We start from the raw sequence: 20,303 nt of genomic DNA, 5'->3' as shown, positions 1-20,303 counted from the left end.
GAGATGATTAATTTTATTGTACAAGTAGTCCCCGCGTTCAAACATCCAACTTACTTAGGTCTCTTAGTTACAGACATGGGAGTGGCTTGTCAGAAAGAACCCAGGATGGCATAGAAAAGTGATAGTGATAGGATATAATGATAGATGAACAGAACAGAATAGGAATAGAATAGAATGATAGAAGAGTGATAGGGAAATAGTCATAGTATTTCAGTGTCTAGAAAGGCAACTCCACTGGATGGGAAACAACGCAAAGAAATGAACCTTTATTGCAAAGGTCATGAATTTCATTTCACTCTTTGGTGATCATATTCCTGAGATAGCAGTGTTATCTGTTGGGGATTGTGCTTGCATTAGATAGGGTCAGTACCCTCCCCCTCATTTCTTTCTACTCTTTCTTTCCCCCAGATTACTGGGGGGACAAAGGGACAGATAGCTGTCTCCAGATATATGAACTAATCATTTGTAGAGAAAATAATTCCAAGGGTCACTTGTTGAACATTTTACTATGATAGATGAAGTGACAAACCAAGATGTTAACCAGGTCTCTCTCTCTCTCTCTCTCTCTCTCTCTCTCTCACTCACTCACACACACACACGGTAGGCTTCCTTGGCAGAAACAGATAAAATCACATTAGAAGTGGCCAAGCTCATAAAAGACGACTTCCTACAGCAAAATGGCTATACACCGTATGACAGGTATGCAGTGAGCAATTTGTTTATCTTACAAGACAGCGGTTTTCAAAATGTGCTCCACCGAGCCCTTGGGGATCCATGAAGCATACTAAGAGCCCCTACGGTTCCGTCTCCTCTTCCCCCTCCAAATTTTCCCTCCTCTTTCCTACATCTCCTCTCCCCCTTGCCCCAAAAGCCTTTTTTCTCGCTTCCTCACTGCCAAAACCTTTCCCCCTTGCTGCCTTCACCACCCAGATCCTTTCCCTCTCACCTTGCTTCCTTCAAAAACCCTATTTCTCTCCCATCCCTTGTGCTTTGACTGCGCTTTTCCTGTATCGCAGAAGGAAGTTGAACTGAATGGCACCTGGGGTTTCTGCTGCTGCTGTTGTTGTTACAAAGGCTGGGTGACCATCTGTTGAGGGTGCTTTGATTGTGCTTTTCCTGCATGGCGGAAGAGGATTGGACTGGATGGCCCCTGGGGTTTATCCTATTATTATTACTATTACTACTACTACTACTACAACTACTACAAAGGCTGAATGGTTATCTGTTGCGAGTGCTTTGATTGTACTTTTCCTGCATGACAGGAGAGGGTTGGACTGGATGCCCCTTGGAGTTTCTCCTATTACTATTATTATTATTATTACAAAGGCTAAATGGTCATCTGTTGGGGGTGCTTTGATTGGACTTTTCCTACATGGCAAAAGGGGGTTGGACTGGATGGCTCCTGGGGTCTTCCACGGAAATACTGTTAAGTTTATGCTGGTCAAAACCTTTGGCCATGCCTGATATATATGCATTATATATAATATAATATATAAGATAAAGTATAAATATTTCTTGGGGCTTCCCAAGAAACTTTTGCTTCAAAAGGGGCTCAGTGGCTGAAAAAGTTAAAGAACCCCTGCTCCAGGGAAAGGCTTTCAGTGTGAGAGCAGCCTCCTACATCCCCCAGTCAAAATAATTGACAGATTACAATGGGACAAAGGGCTCTTTATTCTTTTCTCCATCGTGGTCAACTGTGAAATACGCACATATGGTATCCCTCAGCTATGCTGACAGCTTACGGAACCTTCTAGAGCTTTCTAGATCATATCTGGCCGAGGCCCCGCCCACTTCCCTATATATAGCCTGTGCAATGGGCAACCGCCTCAGTTCCCCTTTTTCCGCTTGACAGCAATAGTGAATTCTTCTACTGCTACCCTCATTGAGGCATCCATTCTACCAATGGCATCATCTACAGCATTTAAAAGATGCTCCTCCTGCAGGGGTAAATTACCTGAGTCTGATGGCCACTCAAAGTGCCTCCTGTGCCTAGGGGAAGGGCATGTAATACAATCTTGCACCATTTGCCAGGGTTTTACCCCTCAGGCAAGGAAAAATAGGGAGACAAGACTTAAAGCAATGCTTTATGAGCAAGCACTACTACCCTCAAGTACAAAATATCTTAATTGCTGCTCACAGATCATCGACAAAAAAAATCATATACGTATAAATGGAAACGGTTTACAATATTTGCAGAGCAAAGAGGTGAACAACCTGAAACAGCACCATCCAATATTATTCTAGACTTCTTAGGCTCCCTGGCAGATGCAGGATTATCACTATCGTCGTTGAAATGTTACCTCGCGGCAATGTCCTGGTATAGGAGGAAAGCCGGTCTCCCATCGTGTTTTGCCGACCCATTAGTAGGTCTTTTTCTTCGAGGCTTCAGGAATTTAAGACCTTCAGTAACTCCTGTAGTACCATGTTGGAGTTTAGAACTAGTACTATCTTCTCTAACAAAACTCCCATTTGAACCGATGGCGACAGCAGAGTTAACTTACCTGACTTGGAAAACAGCATTCCTAGTAGCAATCACTTCTGCAAGAAGAGCAAGCGAATTGTGTGCTCTACGTTCGGATGCACCATACATCCGTTTTCATAAGGACAAAGTAGTCTTACGCACTGACATCGCATTCCTCCCTAAGGTAGCGTCTAGATTTCATACATCACAGGAGATAGTGCTCCCAGCATTCTTTCAAAATCCAACATCAGACTTAGAGAAATCTCTCCATAGGTTGGATGTCCGAAGAGCACTTGCCTTTTACATTAATAGAACATCTGAAATTCGAAAGTCCCCAAGATTCTTTTTAAAATATCTGAAAGATGCTAGGGGTACTCCAGTTACAACTCAGCGATTGTCAGCATGGATAGTTGCCACGATTCATCAAGCATATAAGTCAACAGGTCGCAAGTTGCCAGAACATGTGAAGGGTCACTCTACGAGGTCTATGTCAACGTCTACAGCGTTCATGAGAGGTGTCCCTTTGGACGTGGTTTGTCGAGCAGCTGCCTGGGCTACCCCATCGACATTCATCAGACATTATAAAGTTGATGCAGTGTCTTGAAAGGATGCAGAATTTGGAAGGGCAATACTTTTTTCTTCGGTGGCATGACTCCCACCATCCAAGGTTAGTAGCTCGCTAATCTACCATATGTGCGTATTTCACAGTTGACCACGATGGAGAAAGAGAAGGTTGCTTACCTGTAACCATGTTTCTCCGAGTGGTCACCTGTGAAATTCGCACATCCCCGCCCATCCTCCCCGCTAATGTCATGCCTCTAACCTTACTGCTGTCACGGCAGGGGAACTGAGGCGGTTGCCCATTGCACGGGCTATATATAGGGAAGTGGGTGGGGCCTCGGCCAGATATGATCTAGAAAGCTCTAGAAGGTTCCGTAAGCTGTCAGCATAGCTGAGGGATACCATATGTGCGAATTTCACAGGTGACCACTCGGAGAAACATGGTTACAGGTAAGCAACCTTCTCTTTACTCATATACCTGGGTGGGTAAAGGAGAAATCTTTGGGAATAACATGCTGTTTCTGAAAGGTAAAGATAGGAACAGCTTTAGATTTATTTAGCTGTTGCTGGGTTTTTGATCTTTTTCAATCTGCTGGGTTTATAGTCACTTCTGTGCTATGTTCATTAGGTTCTGCCCATTTTATAAGACTGTGGGGATGCTGTCCAACATGATTGCGTTCTATGATATGGCACGTCGAGCAGTTGAGACGACTGCCCAGAGTGACAATAAGATTACTTGGGCCATTATCAGAGAGAACATGAATGAGATCCTCTACCGACTCACATCTATGAAATTCAAGGTATGTCTTCACATTGGAGTGACAGTAAAATAACACAATTTTCTTCTCTCATTTGTGCTAAGTGATCTTTATTGGGAGACGGGGAGAAAGAGCAGAATTTTGGCTTGTCTTGCAGTCTTCGATTATAAGAATTCAAGTGCAGGCAGTCCCTGAATAACAAACAAGATAGGTCCTGTAGGTTTGTTCCTAAGCTGAAATTGTAAGTCAGAACAGATACATTTTTAAGTGCAATTCCAGCCAATTTTTTTAAAGTTTTGGATCGCATAGGGAAGGGTTAACACCTCTGTGGTGTTTGTGCTGTCTGTTCAGAAGATTTCACCTCACTTTCTATCCCTATGATGATTGGATTTTGAAAAAATTGGCTTTTTGTGGAAAGAAGTATTGGTGATAAAGCTCCAGTGGAAACTCCTTTTCCCCATGATAACTCTTTCAGAAGTTTTCCTTCCTAGGGATAGACTTTCTCTCACTTTCTGTTGTCTCACTCCCGCTTGTAACTAAGTAGTCAGATATTAAGTTGGATGTTTGTAACTCGGGGACTGCCTATAGATGCCGTTGTATTAATCTTACATAAATTTAAGAGAACCAAGGAGCGCATTAGGCAACTACTCATCCATTTTATCAGGATGTAGCTTCGGTTTCTTGGCCTTCATTCAGTCCATCATTGATGGCTAGCAGTGAGTTTGAACATCAGTTGTATTGTCTAAATCCAGTGTGAAACGGGGAGAGAAAAATAGCAGTGTAGTCTACTGAAGGGCCTCTGGGTGACTTTCTTCAGAAAGGAAATATTTGTAAGTTTCTGAGAAGTGACTGCTTTTCAAAATAAATTCAAGCAATATCTTTTCTTTTTATCTATTGGCTTTCAGGACCCAGCGAAAGATGGCGAGGCAAAGATCAAAGCAGATTATGCACAGCTTTTTGAAGATATGCAGAATGCATTCCGCAGTCTAGAAGACTAGAGGGCATTCTTCTGGGAGCGCCACCTGATTGTGTTCCTTCTGGTTTTCCTGATAATAGAAGATGTACATTTTGTTGAAAAAGTATCTTTAATACATTCCTGTTCAGTTTAGTAGCTCGATGTGTGAATGTGAACCTGTGCTTAAAGCTATAAAGCATATTTCACAATGGTTCCTGTAATCTGAAGTGGCAGCCATTAGATTTGACCTCTCAGCGGACAGTTTCTCTCTTTTTGGAAGAGAACTAAGGGAGTCAAAGCATACATGGGAAGGAAAAAATCATGCTGATGTATTGAGAGAATAAAAGAGTAGCTGAACCTGGTTTCTAATTATATTTTAAGTAATCAAGTTCTAACGCTTGAGAGAGAGGATTTATTTATTGTATTTTGAAGCTGCTCTTGCCACTATTAGAACACAAACACTGTAGCTAAAATTACTTTCCTCATTTCTCCTTCAACCCACCCTCGTTTCAGCAAGAGTGCTAAAAATCCCCAGAACTGCTGGACAAAGGTGTGTGCAAGAGGAACAGCAACTCTTCTGTCCAGAGGTTCAACTAGTTTTCTTTAATTATGGATTTTATTTGTTTTCAAGATCAGGCATTCTTACAACTGTCACAGAAATATGTCTTTCCCTTCTTCCTAAAACCTCCCATGCTACAAGACATCTGCTTAAGTATTTTTATTTTTTTCTCACGTGCAAAGTGCATGACACTGTGGACCAGTCACCCAGACTTTTTTTCCTTGCATTGTTTACATTCTGGCACAATCCATACACTTATTACAACAAATGTGGGAGCTCAAAATATTTTGTTTGGCTCTTTGGTCAAAACAAAAGAATTTCCACAAAATTACTTTCATTACTCTTTCAGTGAAATAGCTGTTCTTAACTTTGTTGGATAAGAGACTATCTTTGCCTAAGGCTTTCAGTTTACAGAGCTTGCAACTCTGATTTGAAGGACGTTCCTGCTGCTTCTCTGTCAATGATCCAGCTCAGCCTGCTTGGGTAGACATATTTTCTTACCTCGAATCAGCGAACTATTATTTCTGGTTCCCATATGTAATTCCAATAATAAAGAACGGAAACTTATGACAAAAAATAATGGTGCCCTGACACAGCTCAAACTCCTTGCATTAGAAGCATCTTAGTCTTCTACAGTTACAGTTCGACTTCCAAGTTGTACTTTTCAATACTGAACTGGAATCAAGTAGGCATGCCCCAGATGTTTGCATTGACTGTTTTTGCAAAACGGCTTCTACTGTGGAACTAGATCAGTGTAGGCTTGGAGAACACAGAGATAATGTGAGACTTTTCTCTCATTGCTTTCAAATAAATGGCAGTTAATCATTGAAACCACATCTTAATTTCTTACCATTTCTGCATTAAAAGTGTTAATTAACTTATTTGTGTTTCTGCAGAGTGGTGTACGAATGATTAGTGTGAAGCTTTCTCTTACTTAACTCCTTATTGACTGTATTGTATCGTATGTATGTAGCATTTCATGTCTCCAAAACTACTATTAACTGGCTTTCAGAGGCTGTGGGGCTTTTTACAAAAGAAGCCTAATAACACAGCTATTTATTGTTTGGTAAAATAACCTACCTGGAACTAGCAGTTGTTTCATATTTTGTCTCCTTGTGTTGTATCTATTTTCAGTGTTAGAAAAGCAGATGTTCACTGTATTGCTGCAAACTGATTCATGAAAAAGTAGAAGGAATGATTGAGGGAGAAGGAAAGGACACTGTTAGTACATTATATTTGTTGTTAGAAATTGTGTACAATTGTTCAAATCAATGAAAATAAAAAGGGTGAGAATATACGTCTTGTAACCTATCCTTCATGTAATAAAACATTGGAGCTTCCTGTTATAAAACATTGAAGTTTATTGTAAAGCATAATTTAAAATAAAGACAATTCTAAGCAGTTCTTAATTTTGAAAAACTGGGTAGGCAGATTTCTAGAGAAATTCCTATACACAGCTCTCAAAGGTTCTGTCCAATATCAGAAGAACCCATTTGTATAATTCATAAATTTTAGGGTTGGAAGGTACCACAAAGACAACCTAATCCAATTCCCTCACATGCAGTACAATACTAAAGCCTCCCTGAAATCTTCCCATCCAGTCTCCATATACAGACTGCCAATGATGGAGAATTCACAATCTTCTGAGATAATCCATTCCACTGTTGAACAACACTTACAGTAAAAAAATGCTTCCTTCTGTTTCCTTTGCTTCTTCAAGGCATTACAAGCAGGCATGGGCAAACTAAGCCCTGGGAGCCAGATGCAGCCCTTTGGGCGCTTGCTTCAGGCCCTCTTCACAGGCCCTCCTCATTTTCCTTGTTCTCTTGTCCACGGTGGCCCACCTCAGCCTTATGCCAAAAAGACGAGCAATCTGAAGATGACCCAGGCCCCGCCCAGCCCTGCCCTCCCATTCCCGGGCCCACCACACCTCCCTCCTAGCTCAGCCCTTTTGGCTGGGCCTGAAATGCGGCCCCACGGCAAAAAAAGTTTGCCCATGCCTGCATTACAGCAACATAGGCTCCTTTCATATAATTAAAGATATCTATTGTGTCATATCTGTCTTCTCTCCACTCTGGAGCAGAGGTCCATGAACCATCATCTTGGAAAGAAGTTCAGAAATTGCCATTCACTGAAAGAAATTATGTTGCAGAGAAAGAACAGAACATTGTTGAGATGATCAAGTGTGTGCTTCAAGGCTCTAAACTTCCATCAAATCCTTAGGCTGAAGTCATTAGTACAGCTAATTATTTGCAAAACAGACTTTACTAAGGCAAAGGCTGCCACACCTATGAACTGTGGCATGGATGTACTCCTTGGGTGCTCTGCACTGATTCTGGGCTCATAACCTTTTCTTGTTACCCAACACAGATCATCACAGATAATGCATCTAATAAGAAGAGACAACTCTAAAGAATGAACTAATTTAGAAATTAAAGATGAAACAATCACAGATATCACTGTTTTCCAAAATGGCTCCCAAAGCTTCCAGTGAGATTTGTTTGGTTGGTGCACATTGCAAGTCGCTTCTTTTGTGAGAGAATCAGCCATCTACAAAGACGTTGCCCAGGGAACGCCCGGGTGTGTTACACAAGATGCAGAGCCAATCTTAAGAAATGGGGCTACAAAGTGGAGTCCGCAACATGCGAGTGTGGAGAAGAGCAAACCACAGACCACTTACTACAATGCAACCTGAGCCCTGCCACATGCAGAATGGAGGACCTTCTTACAGCGACACCAGAGGCACTTGAATTGGCCAGCTTCTGGTCAAAGGAAATTTAGCACAATGCCAAGTTTTTAACTTTGTGGTTTTTTATACATTATAACTGTATTATCAATTTGCTTGTGACAAGCTAAATGAATTCTAGTGAGATCAGAAACTCCTTTCTACATGTCTCTCCTAATCTGGAAAAACTAGTTATCTGATGGTGCCAGAATGCTTTCTCATTTAAGCTCTGCTTGAACATCCACACTTTAGGAATGAGAACATATTTTCCCAATTAAAATCCTGAACAGATAAAGGAATATTTATGGTACAAGACCATTCTTCAAGGGAAATACCATGGTCACTATGATATCTGAACACGAAGACACCTCAGCTGAATAGAATCTTAAGGAAAAGGGCACTCTCATAAGAGGAGCTGGGAAATGCTAAAATTAATTCACAAATTATATCCAGAGAGCGAAGATCACAAAAAAACTGCTAAATGTTGGCAAGGATGCAACCATCAAGATACTTATATCTATATGTGGGTTTCCTTGGCAAAAGTAATTTCTATTATCATAAACAAGTGGTTCCCAACCTTTTTTTTGTCCAGGGACCACCTGACAAGGACCACTTTCACCAAGGACCACTCTCCAACATTAGTACCAAAAAGGTTACGAGTCAGTTTTTGGTCAACTTTAGATTTGGTTTTGAGGTGCTTATTCAGAAAATTGCATTGGATAGACCACATCAGTTCTAGTTTCTGATACAGAACATATGCCATCCAGTAGTCGCCATCTGCTTGCGCACAGAAAACCATATATAGTAATCTAGAGCTGATGTGGTTTATTCAATGCGATTTTCTGAATCATCACCCCAAATAACCCCAGGAACAGGCCCAAAAATGAAGACATCAAGGCGCCCCCACTTTCAGGCACTACATGGAATGGCTCTGCTCAGGGGGAGGGAGGAAGGAGGGAGGAGAAGCAGCAGTCAGGAGGCTGGTTATTGCGCCATTCGTTGGTAGTCAAGTCTCTCCCCTCCCGACATCCCTATTGCCTCGGCATTATAAGAGGGTTTTGCGAGACCAGTTGCTCTCGTTGCAACAGTATGGTGATGGTGAGGGCGCAGACCATATTTTAGTTTTTGGGAACCACTGGTGGTCCACGGACCACAGGTTGGGAACCACTGTCATAAACATTACTAAGCAAACTTTTTTACTTTGCCCTGTTCATGTTCTGTTGACAATATTTCTGGGCAGGAATTAGAACCTGTAACATGAATTGTTGATCCGCTCTCTGATTAAAACCACCAAGAAAGAAATTCCAAAAACTTGGAAAATAGGGGAGTCTTGCTAGATGACTCCTGGCTCAGTCTGGGAAGCTTTACTAATGGAAAACTATAAATTTTAACAAGGTTGACACCAGCCTTGTAATCAAAATTCCTTTATTGAGAAAAATTGTATTCTTTCAATTGCTTTGTTAATGCATCCATTCCCAATTGTCTTGTTTTCCTGATGGGCACATCTGTCTTTTTTCCCTTTGAACTGGACCTAAACTGTTTCTGTTCTCTATGGAGAGTAATATATTTCTCTGCTCTCAAAGTGAAAAGGAAGAAACAAAGGCAAAGATTTCAATGGAAAACAAACCAGGATACCTCATACAACTAAAGACATAGTGATCACTCTTCACATATATTGACAGCATCTTTACCAATGAAGAAAACTAATAGGATCATGATCACCGAAAATTACAAATTTTCGGTGATCATGAAAGTGAAACAGCAGAAAGCAATTTTATTAAAATATAAACATTTTTATTGCATTTAATAAACAAAATTTATTTTCTGTACATTTGTATTATAAGCATACATATATAATATAATACATATATTGAAAGAGAATAGGGTGTTTTTCAGAATACTGTATTGTAGCTGATAAAAATGTCCATGTTTCTTCCAAATGTTAAAGTACATATAAAAATAACATCTTCATTCTTCCTCTATGCAGGACAAATAATGGGAAACAAGTATATTGTTCAGCTTGTCTCTTTCCACTGTTTATGTATCCTCCTTGATGTTTAGACATAGCAAGTTGTAGGCAGCCCTTGTATGGCTTTCGAATTCTAATTCATTTGAGCAAAACCTTCTTAACTGTCGTGGTCCTAGAAAGGAAACAGACATTTTTACCTTGGACTCCATGCATTGAAACTGCTGGGGACTTGAGATCCGTGCCCTCAAAAGCATGAATGTTTATTTTCTTCTGGATACCTCCTTAACTTAAAACTCTCTACCTTTTAATCCTTGCTCCACTGACATGTAAAGCAGTTGTAGAACTCCTTGAATAAAATTATGTGGAAGAGAGAATTGTGGAACATGCAGCTTTGCCAAATTCCACCTCAGAAATTCCATTTGATAGGAAACTTGTTTCTTTTCTTTTCTTTCGGGGAAGTGGACTCCCTTAAATTGCTTTTGATATATGCCTGAGCTATTGTCTTGGAGTCCAAGCTCTGCTCACACACATTTAACTGAAGGGTTCTCTAGAAAACTCTAATCATACCAAGAACACAACTCTACTCACCTGCCTCCTGAATCCTAGAGAATTTTCTATCCAGTTTGAAAGTCAACTGAATGGTCCGACAGACAAGGGGGCTTCTACATAAGCTTCTTAGATACCAAGCGAGTATGTCTTCAGGCTCTTCAGTTCTCTATCCAAAGTAGAAGGGTTATTAGCAGTATACTCAGTGTGTGAAATACACTAAAGAACTCACATTTCAGATTTGGCTAATACAATTCAGCATATTATTAATACTATTTCTTCTGCTTACTTACTTTATTTCTTACTTGCCTCTCCTCACGGCTTGAGGTGGAGTGCAACATTAGTTAAAACACTTCATCATAAAATATTATGTAAATAGGAAATTCATATATTAAAACACACAGAACAAGATTAAAGTACAGTAAAACACAGGACATGAGTTAAAAATCCATAGTTAAAAAATGCCAGAAGAAATAGGTCTTCACTATCAAAACCATATTTTCTCAACACTGTGGAGTCACAGAAGGAGGACTACCCTTTTTTGTCAAATACTTCATTTTTCACAGTGCTCCTGTCCACATAACTGGATCCTCGCCTAATATGTGAAAGTCCAGCAAAAAGGGGTCTGGGAAAAGGACTCTATTCTAGATTCACCAAATGGGAAAAAGCATTTTTTCTGAGTCTCTGTACCTATAATTACAGTCTCAGCACACACACACACTGCATTTTTTTCTGCCCTATATAATTTAATATATGGGATCCACTATGTTGAGATTTGCTCACCCCTTGGTTGGGCTGAATGTAGATAGTGCCCTTGCTTTTAATATGACTTTCTATAATACTCCATTCCTTAGGGCTCAGAGACAGGATTTTCTGCACCTGCTGGTTCTTGCATGACACCGCAAACTCACTTGTGCCATCTTCTACTAGGATTCTGAAAGCAAAAACAGATTTTGCAGTAAACAGTATTTTGGAAAAGCCCCATTCTACAAAACAAAACAGCATCCTACAGTTAGGATGACTTTAAAAATGATTTAAGACAATTACATTTGAGAACATCATTTCCTTCTCTTAGTGTTGCAAAGCCATACTTAAAAAAACAACAACAAATGGCCAGATTGCACAAACATTTCTCAGGTTTGAAAGGAGTTATGAGTAGGAATAGTTTAAGAAGCCCTGTTCTAGACAATGATGTGATTTTTTTTAAAAGACAGGTGTACAAATGACATGCAAATCCCACTTTGCAGTACTCACTTAGCATTCATGTTACTCACTCCAGTATGTGACAAACAAGTTGGATGATTCTGGCTGCACCTGCCCTAAATGGGAAAAGGGAGAAAGTGAAGACAAGCTTGGGTCTTTCTCATTTCACACTACAAATGTAATCAACCATACAATTGAGTGTCTATAGGGTCGAGTAGATTTCATATAGCATCATGGGAAAGGTTCTATTGAGGGAAGGAATGGCTGACTAGGTACCTCTATAAAGGCACTGTTGCAGATAGAGCAAGTCCAACTGAGAGACAGAAAAAGGACACAAGTCACGTGGCAAGTGACCTCTACTTGGTACGGAGTAGGAGGCTGAAGTGCTACATTGTACAAATGTACTCCTGAAAGGACCGAAGTGAGAGCCAGATGCCTAGAAATAAAAGGACAACATTAGAATGTATTAGAACAGGGGTCCCCAAACTAAGGTTAGTGAGCCGGATACAACCTCTAAGGTCATTTACTTGGCCCCCGCCCCAAACTTTAGACTTAGGGTTGCCCTCAGTCTGAAACTATTTGAAGGCACACAACAACAATCCTAATTCACTTGGCTAGCTCATCAACCAAACACAGGCCTACACATCCCATTGAAATACTAGTAAGTTTATACTGGTTTAAATTGTTCTTTGTTTTAAATACTGTATTGTTCTTTCATGTTTTTTGCACTACAAATAGGATATGGGCAGTGTGCATAGGAATTCATTCATGTGTTTTTCACACTCTATTCCAGCCACTCAACAGTCTGAGGGACCATAAACTGTCCCCCAGCTTAAAAAGTTTGAGGACCCCTGCATTAGACAATCCCAGCAAAGAGTTAAATGAAAGACACAGGTTTTTTTTTTTTTTTTTAAACCTGTTTATGCTCACCGGTAAGGAAGGCTGTTAAGTGGAGGAGTCAGAATGCACATGCAGCTCGAGGCAATGTAAGTACAGTAAACATTGCTGAATCTGTAATTCAAAGAGACAGAAACTGTTTTCAAAATGAACTCTACCAATGGGACCAGCATTCACTATATGTTCTCCAAACCACCCAGTGAACAGAAGAACTACTTCCTTGCTTGATTTATAGGTTTCATGCGTGTCTAGCACTGCTGTACTCATTAGATCTTTCTCTTTACACAACAAGAGCATTGTCAGAAACATTCCAAAATAAATTCTGCTTTCCAGATCATTTATTTTTGAACTATTTTATGCAACAAGTACTTAGAATCATTGATAGAATCACAGAGCTGGAAGAGGCCACCAGAGCTATCCAGTTAGCACAATCAAAGCACTTCCAACAGATGGCTATCCAGCCTGTTTAAAAACCTCCAGAGAAGGAGACTACACCACACTCTGAAGCAGTATATTACACTGCAGAACAACTTTTACTGTCAGGTTTGCCCCAAGAGACACAACCACTTTATGCTGTCTCTTCCACTTCACCTATGCAAAACACCTGTTTTCCTCACCTGTTCACCTTGCTCGTTTGATTTAAATGTAAATTGCAAAGAAGTAACCAAGTTATGATAGTCTCTTGCAGTATAAAAGAAGGGAGGGGAAACAATGAAATTTAACAGCACCTTTAAGGCTACCTGGTTTTTATTTTAGCACACACTTTCCTGGATATAAACCTGTTTCTCCAGATGAAGTACCAAGCATATTTATACAGTTGTGGGAGTGCGCAAAAATACAATAGGGCCCAGAAAGAGACAAATCATATCCCTTGCTCTAACTTTTCAGGTACCTTTCAGATCTTTACAGTGATTGTTTAGTGTTGATGTGTGAAAGCAGTACCTCTGCTCACCAAAAGTTAGTTTCTCTTGATTCAAAGATACGTATTTTATGAGACTTGTTCATCAAATCTTACAAAACATGATCTAAGAAAGAAATATTACTTGCAAGAATCTCAAACAATTCTACTATCCCTTTGCCAGGCTGACACTAATTAGCAGCTAACAATAAATGCCTAAAGATTATGACTTTACTTGATAACTGAGCATTACTTTTTACCAGCCAACTATGAAATTGAGAACAATTTCACCAAGAAGGCTGAATAATATGCATCTATCACAGATGCGTTCTGATGAAGTTGCTGAAGTTATTTAACTTGGATGATTAATACATGAGATATATATATATATATATATATATATATATATATATATATATATATAAGCTTTATTCATTGCACAGTATTTGACAGTTTTTTCCTTTTAAATTTAAGACAGTTTTGCTTCTTTCCACACAAATATGCCAGATATGATTTCAAATGTTAAACAATATTGACAGTGTGAGTTTACATCTATTGGATCAAACATACCTGGACATTTTACGCTGCATATTCTGGAATATTATCTTGGCTCCTGGAAGGACCCCCAAAAGATATGGCAGGAAAGATGCTTCAATGTACACATCTAGCCAAAATGGGGAAGCAGCTGCTGGTGATATGCTCAGTTTTACAGTCCAGTCCAAGGACAGAGGGCTTGCTAAATGTGGAGAGGACAGACAACATTGTGTTCTTATCCAGTAAATACCATTACCCTTTCATCTTAGAAAAAAATCTCATTTACTACTACTACTACTACTACTACTAATAATAATAATAATAATAAAACTTTATTTATACCCCGCCACCATCTCCCAGCGGGGACTCGGAGCGGCTTACATGGGGCAACGGCCCAAACAACACAGGACAAAATATAAACAACATAGTACAAATCACAATATAAGAAAGATGAAACAGTAATATAATATATCAATTTAAACAACAATACAGGATAAAAAATTACATTTAAAACACATAAATGTTAAGACCATGATAAATACAGGATAAATTATTAAAAACCCTCTGGGGCTGATTAATTAATGACTGTATCTCCAAAGGCCTGCCAAAACATCCAAGTCTTCAGTTGTTTCCCGAAGGAAGGTAGAGAGGGAGCCAACCTAATCTCCCTGGGGAGGGAGTTCCAGAGTCGGGGGGCCACGGCCGAGAAGGCCCTCTCTCTCGTCCCCACCAAACGCAGTTGTGAGGAGGGCAGAAGTGAGAGGAGGGCTTCCCCGGAAGATCTCAGCGATCGGGTGGGTTCATAGGGGACAACATGGTCATAAAGATAGGCAGGTCCCGAACCATTTAGAGATTTACAAGCTCTCCATCAGACAAGCCTTTTCCTGCATGGCAGGGGGTTGGACTAGATGGCCCAGGTGGTCTCTTCCAACTCTATTATTTTATGATTCTATGATTCTAAGCCGTTTAACAGTGTATAATCATGCATGCATATGCTCAATGCAAACTTGTCTGGGCAGAGTATCTGATGTACACATATGTAATATTTTAGCCCAGTAATTCTTCTAAGATTATGTCAGATTCATGCTCTTTTCAGTATAGTCCGGATTCTCACCCTTTTGCTGGGTATCTGTTCTTGATTTCCTTCCAGTGAAAGATTCACACAAATGCCTCTCCACTACTTCTCCAGAGAAAGAGACAAGGGATCCTGTAAACCTAATGACAGGGAATCAAGGTTCTCAAATTCATAACCGTTTCACTGGCATAATCAGAGTCTAACTGATTAGGCCCTCTGATATCCTATTGATTTCAATGGGATTATTCCAAGTATGACAAATACAGACAACACCAAATTTCCTTAACATGTTTGCATGTTGGCTCACATTAAAAATATTATCACTTCATTGCAGACTTTGAATGGGGTAATTCAAAACAGGCCACACAGAAAAAGAATTTCATCTGCCTAAAAGCTTAATACTCGTTACTTAGATGCTTTTTTTTTTTTTTTTGGAAAATTTGATCTTTCTATTGAAATGCTACATCATATGTACTTCCATGAAGTGGAACCTTAAACTGCTAAAAAGAACATTCCCTCCTGTTGTAGGTGGTGGTTTACTGGGTCTAATTCTCCCTCAGGCATAACCCCAGGATGGCTTTTCAAAAGTACTCTCTCAATAAATCAGAACAGAAGACAGTTCAACATACCTAACGCTGAGTATCTCTTCAATGGAGAAGAGCTTTTGTTCCATCACAGGTGAAACTGGCTGAAAACACATTTTATATAAAAAAGTTACTCCCTGACCTCTCATCAAACAACTGCAAACTTAAAAGTGCACATTATAACAACCAGGTGGCTTAAAACTGACTGTGGTAGCAGCAAAGGGACTTATCGTCCCCGGCTGCTATAACTAGCATTCAGCATTATCACCCTGTTCTAAGTAAGGAAAAGGAAACTATGGGTGCAGGTGCCTCTTGACTGCTCTCTCTGGGACTCACGCACCTCTAGCCACCTGTCCCTACCATGTAATAGCATCCAAGAATAGAAAGTTATTTTGTCATAAAAAATACTGATCTTGCTAAAACATCAAAACACCTGCTTTGTTGCTGTTGGAGTAAAAACCCCATATATAGATCCTCTGGAGAGGAGGTTGCTCCAGCCAGTCAGAATCCAACTGGCAACCATTACTCAGAGGACCTTTTCATCAGCTTCCCCATGACTGTGGGATGAACTGCTGGAAGAGATCAAACAGCTAAATGAGCTAACAGAATTTTATACAAAATTTAAAAATGATCTGTTCTGACAGATCTGTCCAGTCAATTTTTAACTTTGCATTTGATTGGTATCATATTTTAATCTTTGTGCCTTGAAGAGAGACAGATAACAAAATGCATTGTTATTTATTATGGATGTTGTTACTGATGTTGTGAGCCTAAAAGTGAACTTCAACTTACAACAACCTTATCAGAGGGTTTTCTTAGCATGTGTTATTCCAATTGGGGTTTGACATTGTCTTCCCTTGAGGTTGAAAGAAGCCCAAGTGATCAAAGATCACTCAGGAGTGCTCTCTGGCTAGGGAGGGATTTGAACACTGGTTTCCCAGACACCCAGCCCAACACCTTGCCACTCCTGCTTTAAATAAGATTTTATAAACTAAACAGTCACAAGAGGGATTGCTGCTGAAAGGTACTTTCTTGGACAAAGCTGGCAGAAGCTCACATTACCTTAGAAATCTGGCTCACGTGATGCAGGAGAGCAGCATCAGGGACAGGCAGAAACAAGGAGCCATTCAATGAATTCAAGAGGCAGCCTGGTTCCAGTGAGGAGCACAGTTTGTCAAACACACCCAAGTCCTACGAAAGCAACAACATCTTAGATACTTCACACACAGTAGTATTATAAAGCACTAGCTGTGCCCCACACAGCATTCCTGTGGATTATAAGAATCCTTTGTTGGTCAGGTGGAATAGCAGTGAATAACCAATATCTATTGAGAAACACACATATCAGTCAATATCTATATGAAAATGCATTATGCATTTGTAGGACTGAGTAAACAACAACACCACTCACCCAAATGCCCCCAAATTCGGCCACGATACACAAACACATTCAAGGTATGTCATTCAATCAACTCCCACCACAAAAGAATGGATTGGCCTATATATATTGAGCCACCCACACATCAGTCATCTATATAGATGCATATGCATTGTGCGTTTGTGGGACCGAGTAAACAACAAACAACAACCGAGTAAACAACAAAACCAATGCACCAAATGCCCCCAAACTTGGCCACAATACACAAACACATCCAAGGAATGTCCTTCATTCAACTCCCTCCACCAAAATGGATCAACCTATATCTGCTGAGCGACCCATCCATCAGTCATCTATCTATATGAAAATGCATTGTGTGTTTGTGGGACCGAGTAAACAAAAAAACCACTGCACTAAATGTCCCCAAGTTTGGCAAAAATACCCCATCACATCCGAGGTATGTCCTTCAATCAACTCCCTACCAAAAAAACGGATACGCCTATATATAGAGAGCCATCCACACATCGGACATCTATCTATTCATTGCCAAAAGAGATCAGGCAATCCCCTACACTATCCAATTTCGGTAAGGAACTGAAGACCTGGTGGTGTCGGCAGGTTTTTGAGTAATCATATTGGACTACCGCCGATTTCTGAGCCTGAATATATTGCACAAGATTTCCCTAGCCTAAAATGATACATTTTAATATATTGGGTTTATGGTTCCCGTCCCCTTGATCGGGTCATGTAAGTGTGATTTATTGTTATAACTGTATTATTTTACTTTGTTTAATAATGTGTATTATGTTGTTATGTAATGTTTGTGTTGCTTTTATGACTGTAAACCGCCCTGTGTCCCATCCGGGAGATAGGGCGGTATATAAAAAAAGTTTTTATTATTATTATTATTATTATTATTATTATTATTATTATTATTATTATTATTATTATTATTATTATATGAAAATGCAATGTGAGTTTGTGGGACTGAGTAAACAACAAAACTACCGAACCGAACGCCCCCAAATTTGGCCCCAATACACCAAAACATCCAAGGTATGTCCTTCAGTCAACTCCCTCCCAAAAAAAACGGATCAAATTATATCTGCTGAGCGACCCATCCATCAGTCATCTATCTATATGAAAATGCATTGTGCGTTTGTGGGACCGAGTAAACAACAAAACCACTGCACCAAATGTCCCCAAGTTTGGCAAAAATACCTCATCACATCTGAGGGATGTCCTTCAATCAACTCCCTTAGCAAAAAACAGTTTCGTCTATATATGTTGAGCCACCCACACATCAGTCATCTATCTATATGAAAATGCATTGTGAGTTTGTGGGACTGAATAAACAACAAAACCACTGCACCAAATGCCCCCAAATTTGGCTACAATACACAAACATATCCAAGGGATGTCCTTCATTAAACGCCCTCGGCAAAAATTGGATTGCTCTATATATATTGAGCCACCCACACATCAGTCATCTATCTATATGAAAATGCATTGTGTGTTTGTGGGAGCGAGTAAACTATAAGACCACTGGACCCAATGCCCCCAAATTTGGCCACAATACACAAACACATCCAAGGGATGTCCTTCACATAACCTTCCCGCAAAAGAACACCAGATTGGCCTATAATATTGAGCCACCAACATATCAGTCATCTATCTATACAAAAATGCATTGTGAGTTTGTGGGACAGAGTAAACAACAAAGACACTGCACCAAGTGCCCCCAAATTTGGCAAAAAATACCCCATCACATCCGAGGTATGTCCTTCAATCAACTCCCTCCCCCAAAAACGGATCAACCTATATCTCCTGAGCGACCCACCCATCAGTCATCTATCTATATGAAAATGCATTGTGCGTTTGTGGGACTGAGCAAACAACAAAACCACTGCACCAAATGCCCCCAAATTTGGCCAGAATACACAAACACATCCAAGGTATGTCCTTCAGTCAACTCCCTTCACCAAAAACGGATCAACCCATGTCTCCTGAGCCACCCACAAATCAGTCATCTATCTATATGAAAATGCATTGTGCGTTTGTGGGACCGAGTAAACAATAAGACCACTGGACCCAATGCCCCCAAATTTGGCCACAATACACAAACACATCCAAGGGATGTCCTTCATTCAACTCCCTCCACCAAAATGGATCAACCTATATCTGCTGAGTGACCCATCCATCAGTCATCAATCTATATAAAAATGCATTGTGCATTTCTGGGACGGAGTAAACAACAAAACCACTGGACCGAACGGCCCCAAATTTGGCCACAATACTCCAAAACATCCAAGGTATGTCCCCTTCAGTCAACTCCCTCCCCCAAAAACTGATCAACTTATATCTGCTGAGGGGCCCACCCATCAGTCATCTATCTATATGAAAATGCATTGTGCGTTTGTGGGACCGAGTAAACAACAAAACCACTGCACCAAATGTCCCCAAATTTGGCAAAAATACCCCATCACATCCGAGGTATGTCCTTCAATCAACTCCCTCCCAAAAAAAAGATTGGCCTATATTTATTGAGCCACAAACACATCACTCATCTATCTATATGAAAATGCATTGTGCGTTTGTGGGACCGAGCAAACAACAAAACCACTGCACCAAATGCCCCCAAATTTGGCCACAATACACAAACACATCCAAGGGATGTCATTCACATAACCGTCCCACAAAAGAACACCAGATTGGCCTATAATATTGAGCGAGGCACACATCACTCATCTATCTATATGAAAATGCACTGTGCGTTTGTGGGACCAAGTAAACAACAAAATCACTGCATCAAATGCCCCCAGATTTTGCCACAATACACAAACACATCCAAGGGATGTCATTCAATCAACTCCCTCCCAAAAAACGGATTGGCCTATATATATTGAGCCACACACACATCACTCATCTATCTATATGAAAATGTATTGTGAGTTTGTGGGACAGAGTAAACAACAAAACCACTGCACCAAATACCCCCAAATTTGGCCACAATACAAAAACACATCAAAGGGATGTCATTCACAAAACTGTCCCACAAAAGAACACCAGATTGGCCTGTAATATTGAGCGACCCATCCATCAGTCATCTATCTATATGAAAATGCATTGTGCGTTTGTGGGACTGAGTAAACAACAAAACCACTGCACCAAATGTCCCCAAATTTGGCAAAAAAATACCC

General features: G+C 40.2%; 2 protein-coding genes across 4 annotated transcripts in view; one reads left to right on the top strand and one right to left on the bottom strand.

Annotated features, from left to right (window-relative positions):
- Window positions 1–6,591, top strand: part of atp6v1a (ATPase H+ transporting V1 subunit A) — a 42,293-nt gene extending 35,702 nt beyond the window's left edge. For both annotated transcript variants that reach the window (XM_008120478.3, XM_003227295.4), the window contains exons 13-15: window positions 605–699; window positions 3,651–3,822; window positions 4,686–6,591. In XM_008120478.3, coding sequence (XP_008118685.1) covers window positions 605–699; window positions 3,651–3,822; window positions 4,686–4,778 — 360 coding nt within the window. In that variant the 3' untranslated portion in view covers window positions 4,779–6,591. The remainder of the gene's footprint in view (window positions 1–604; window positions 700–3,650; window positions 3,823–4,685) is intronic.
- Window positions 6,592–9,791: 3,200 nt separating this feature from the next.
- Window positions 9,792–20,303, bottom strand: part of ctc1 (CST telomere replication complex component 1) — a 167,329-nt gene continuing 156,817 nt past the window's right edge. For both annotated transcript variants that reach the window (XM_062971309.1, XM_062971310.1), the window contains exons 14-23: window positions 16,788–16,916; window positions 15,771–15,829; window positions 15,181–15,281; window positions 14,103–14,268; window positions 12,668–12,748; window positions 12,014–12,173; window positions 11,789–11,853; window positions 11,318–11,468; window positions 10,577–10,703; window positions 9,792–10,160 (exon numbers count right to left, since the gene is read on the bottom strand). In XM_062971309.1, the coding sequence (XP_062827379.1) occupies window positions 10,057–10,160; window positions 10,577–10,703; window positions 11,318–11,468; window positions 11,789–11,853; window positions 12,014–12,173; window positions 12,668–12,748; window positions 14,103–14,268; window positions 15,181–15,281; window positions 15,771–15,829; window positions 16,788–16,916 (1,143 nt within the window). In that variant the 3' untranslated portion in view covers window positions 9,792–10,056. The remainder of the gene's footprint in view (window positions 10,161–10,576; window positions 10,704–11,317; window positions 11,469–11,788; window positions 11,854–12,013; window positions 12,174–12,667; window positions 12,749–14,102; window positions 14,269–15,180; window positions 15,282–15,770; window positions 15,830–16,787; window positions 16,917–20,303) is intronic.

This window comes from Anolis carolinensis, chromosome 2, assembly GCF_035594765.1.
Source record: "Anolis carolinensis isolate JA03-04 chromosome 2, rAnoCar3.1.pri, whole genome shotgun sequence".
Taxonomy (NCBI): domain Eukaryota; kingdom Metazoa; phylum Chordata; class Lepidosauria; order Squamata; family Dactyloidae; genus Anolis; species Anolis carolinensis.
Note: the sequence above shows the minus strand (reverse complement) of the source record. Positions and strands in the feature narration are given on the sequence as shown.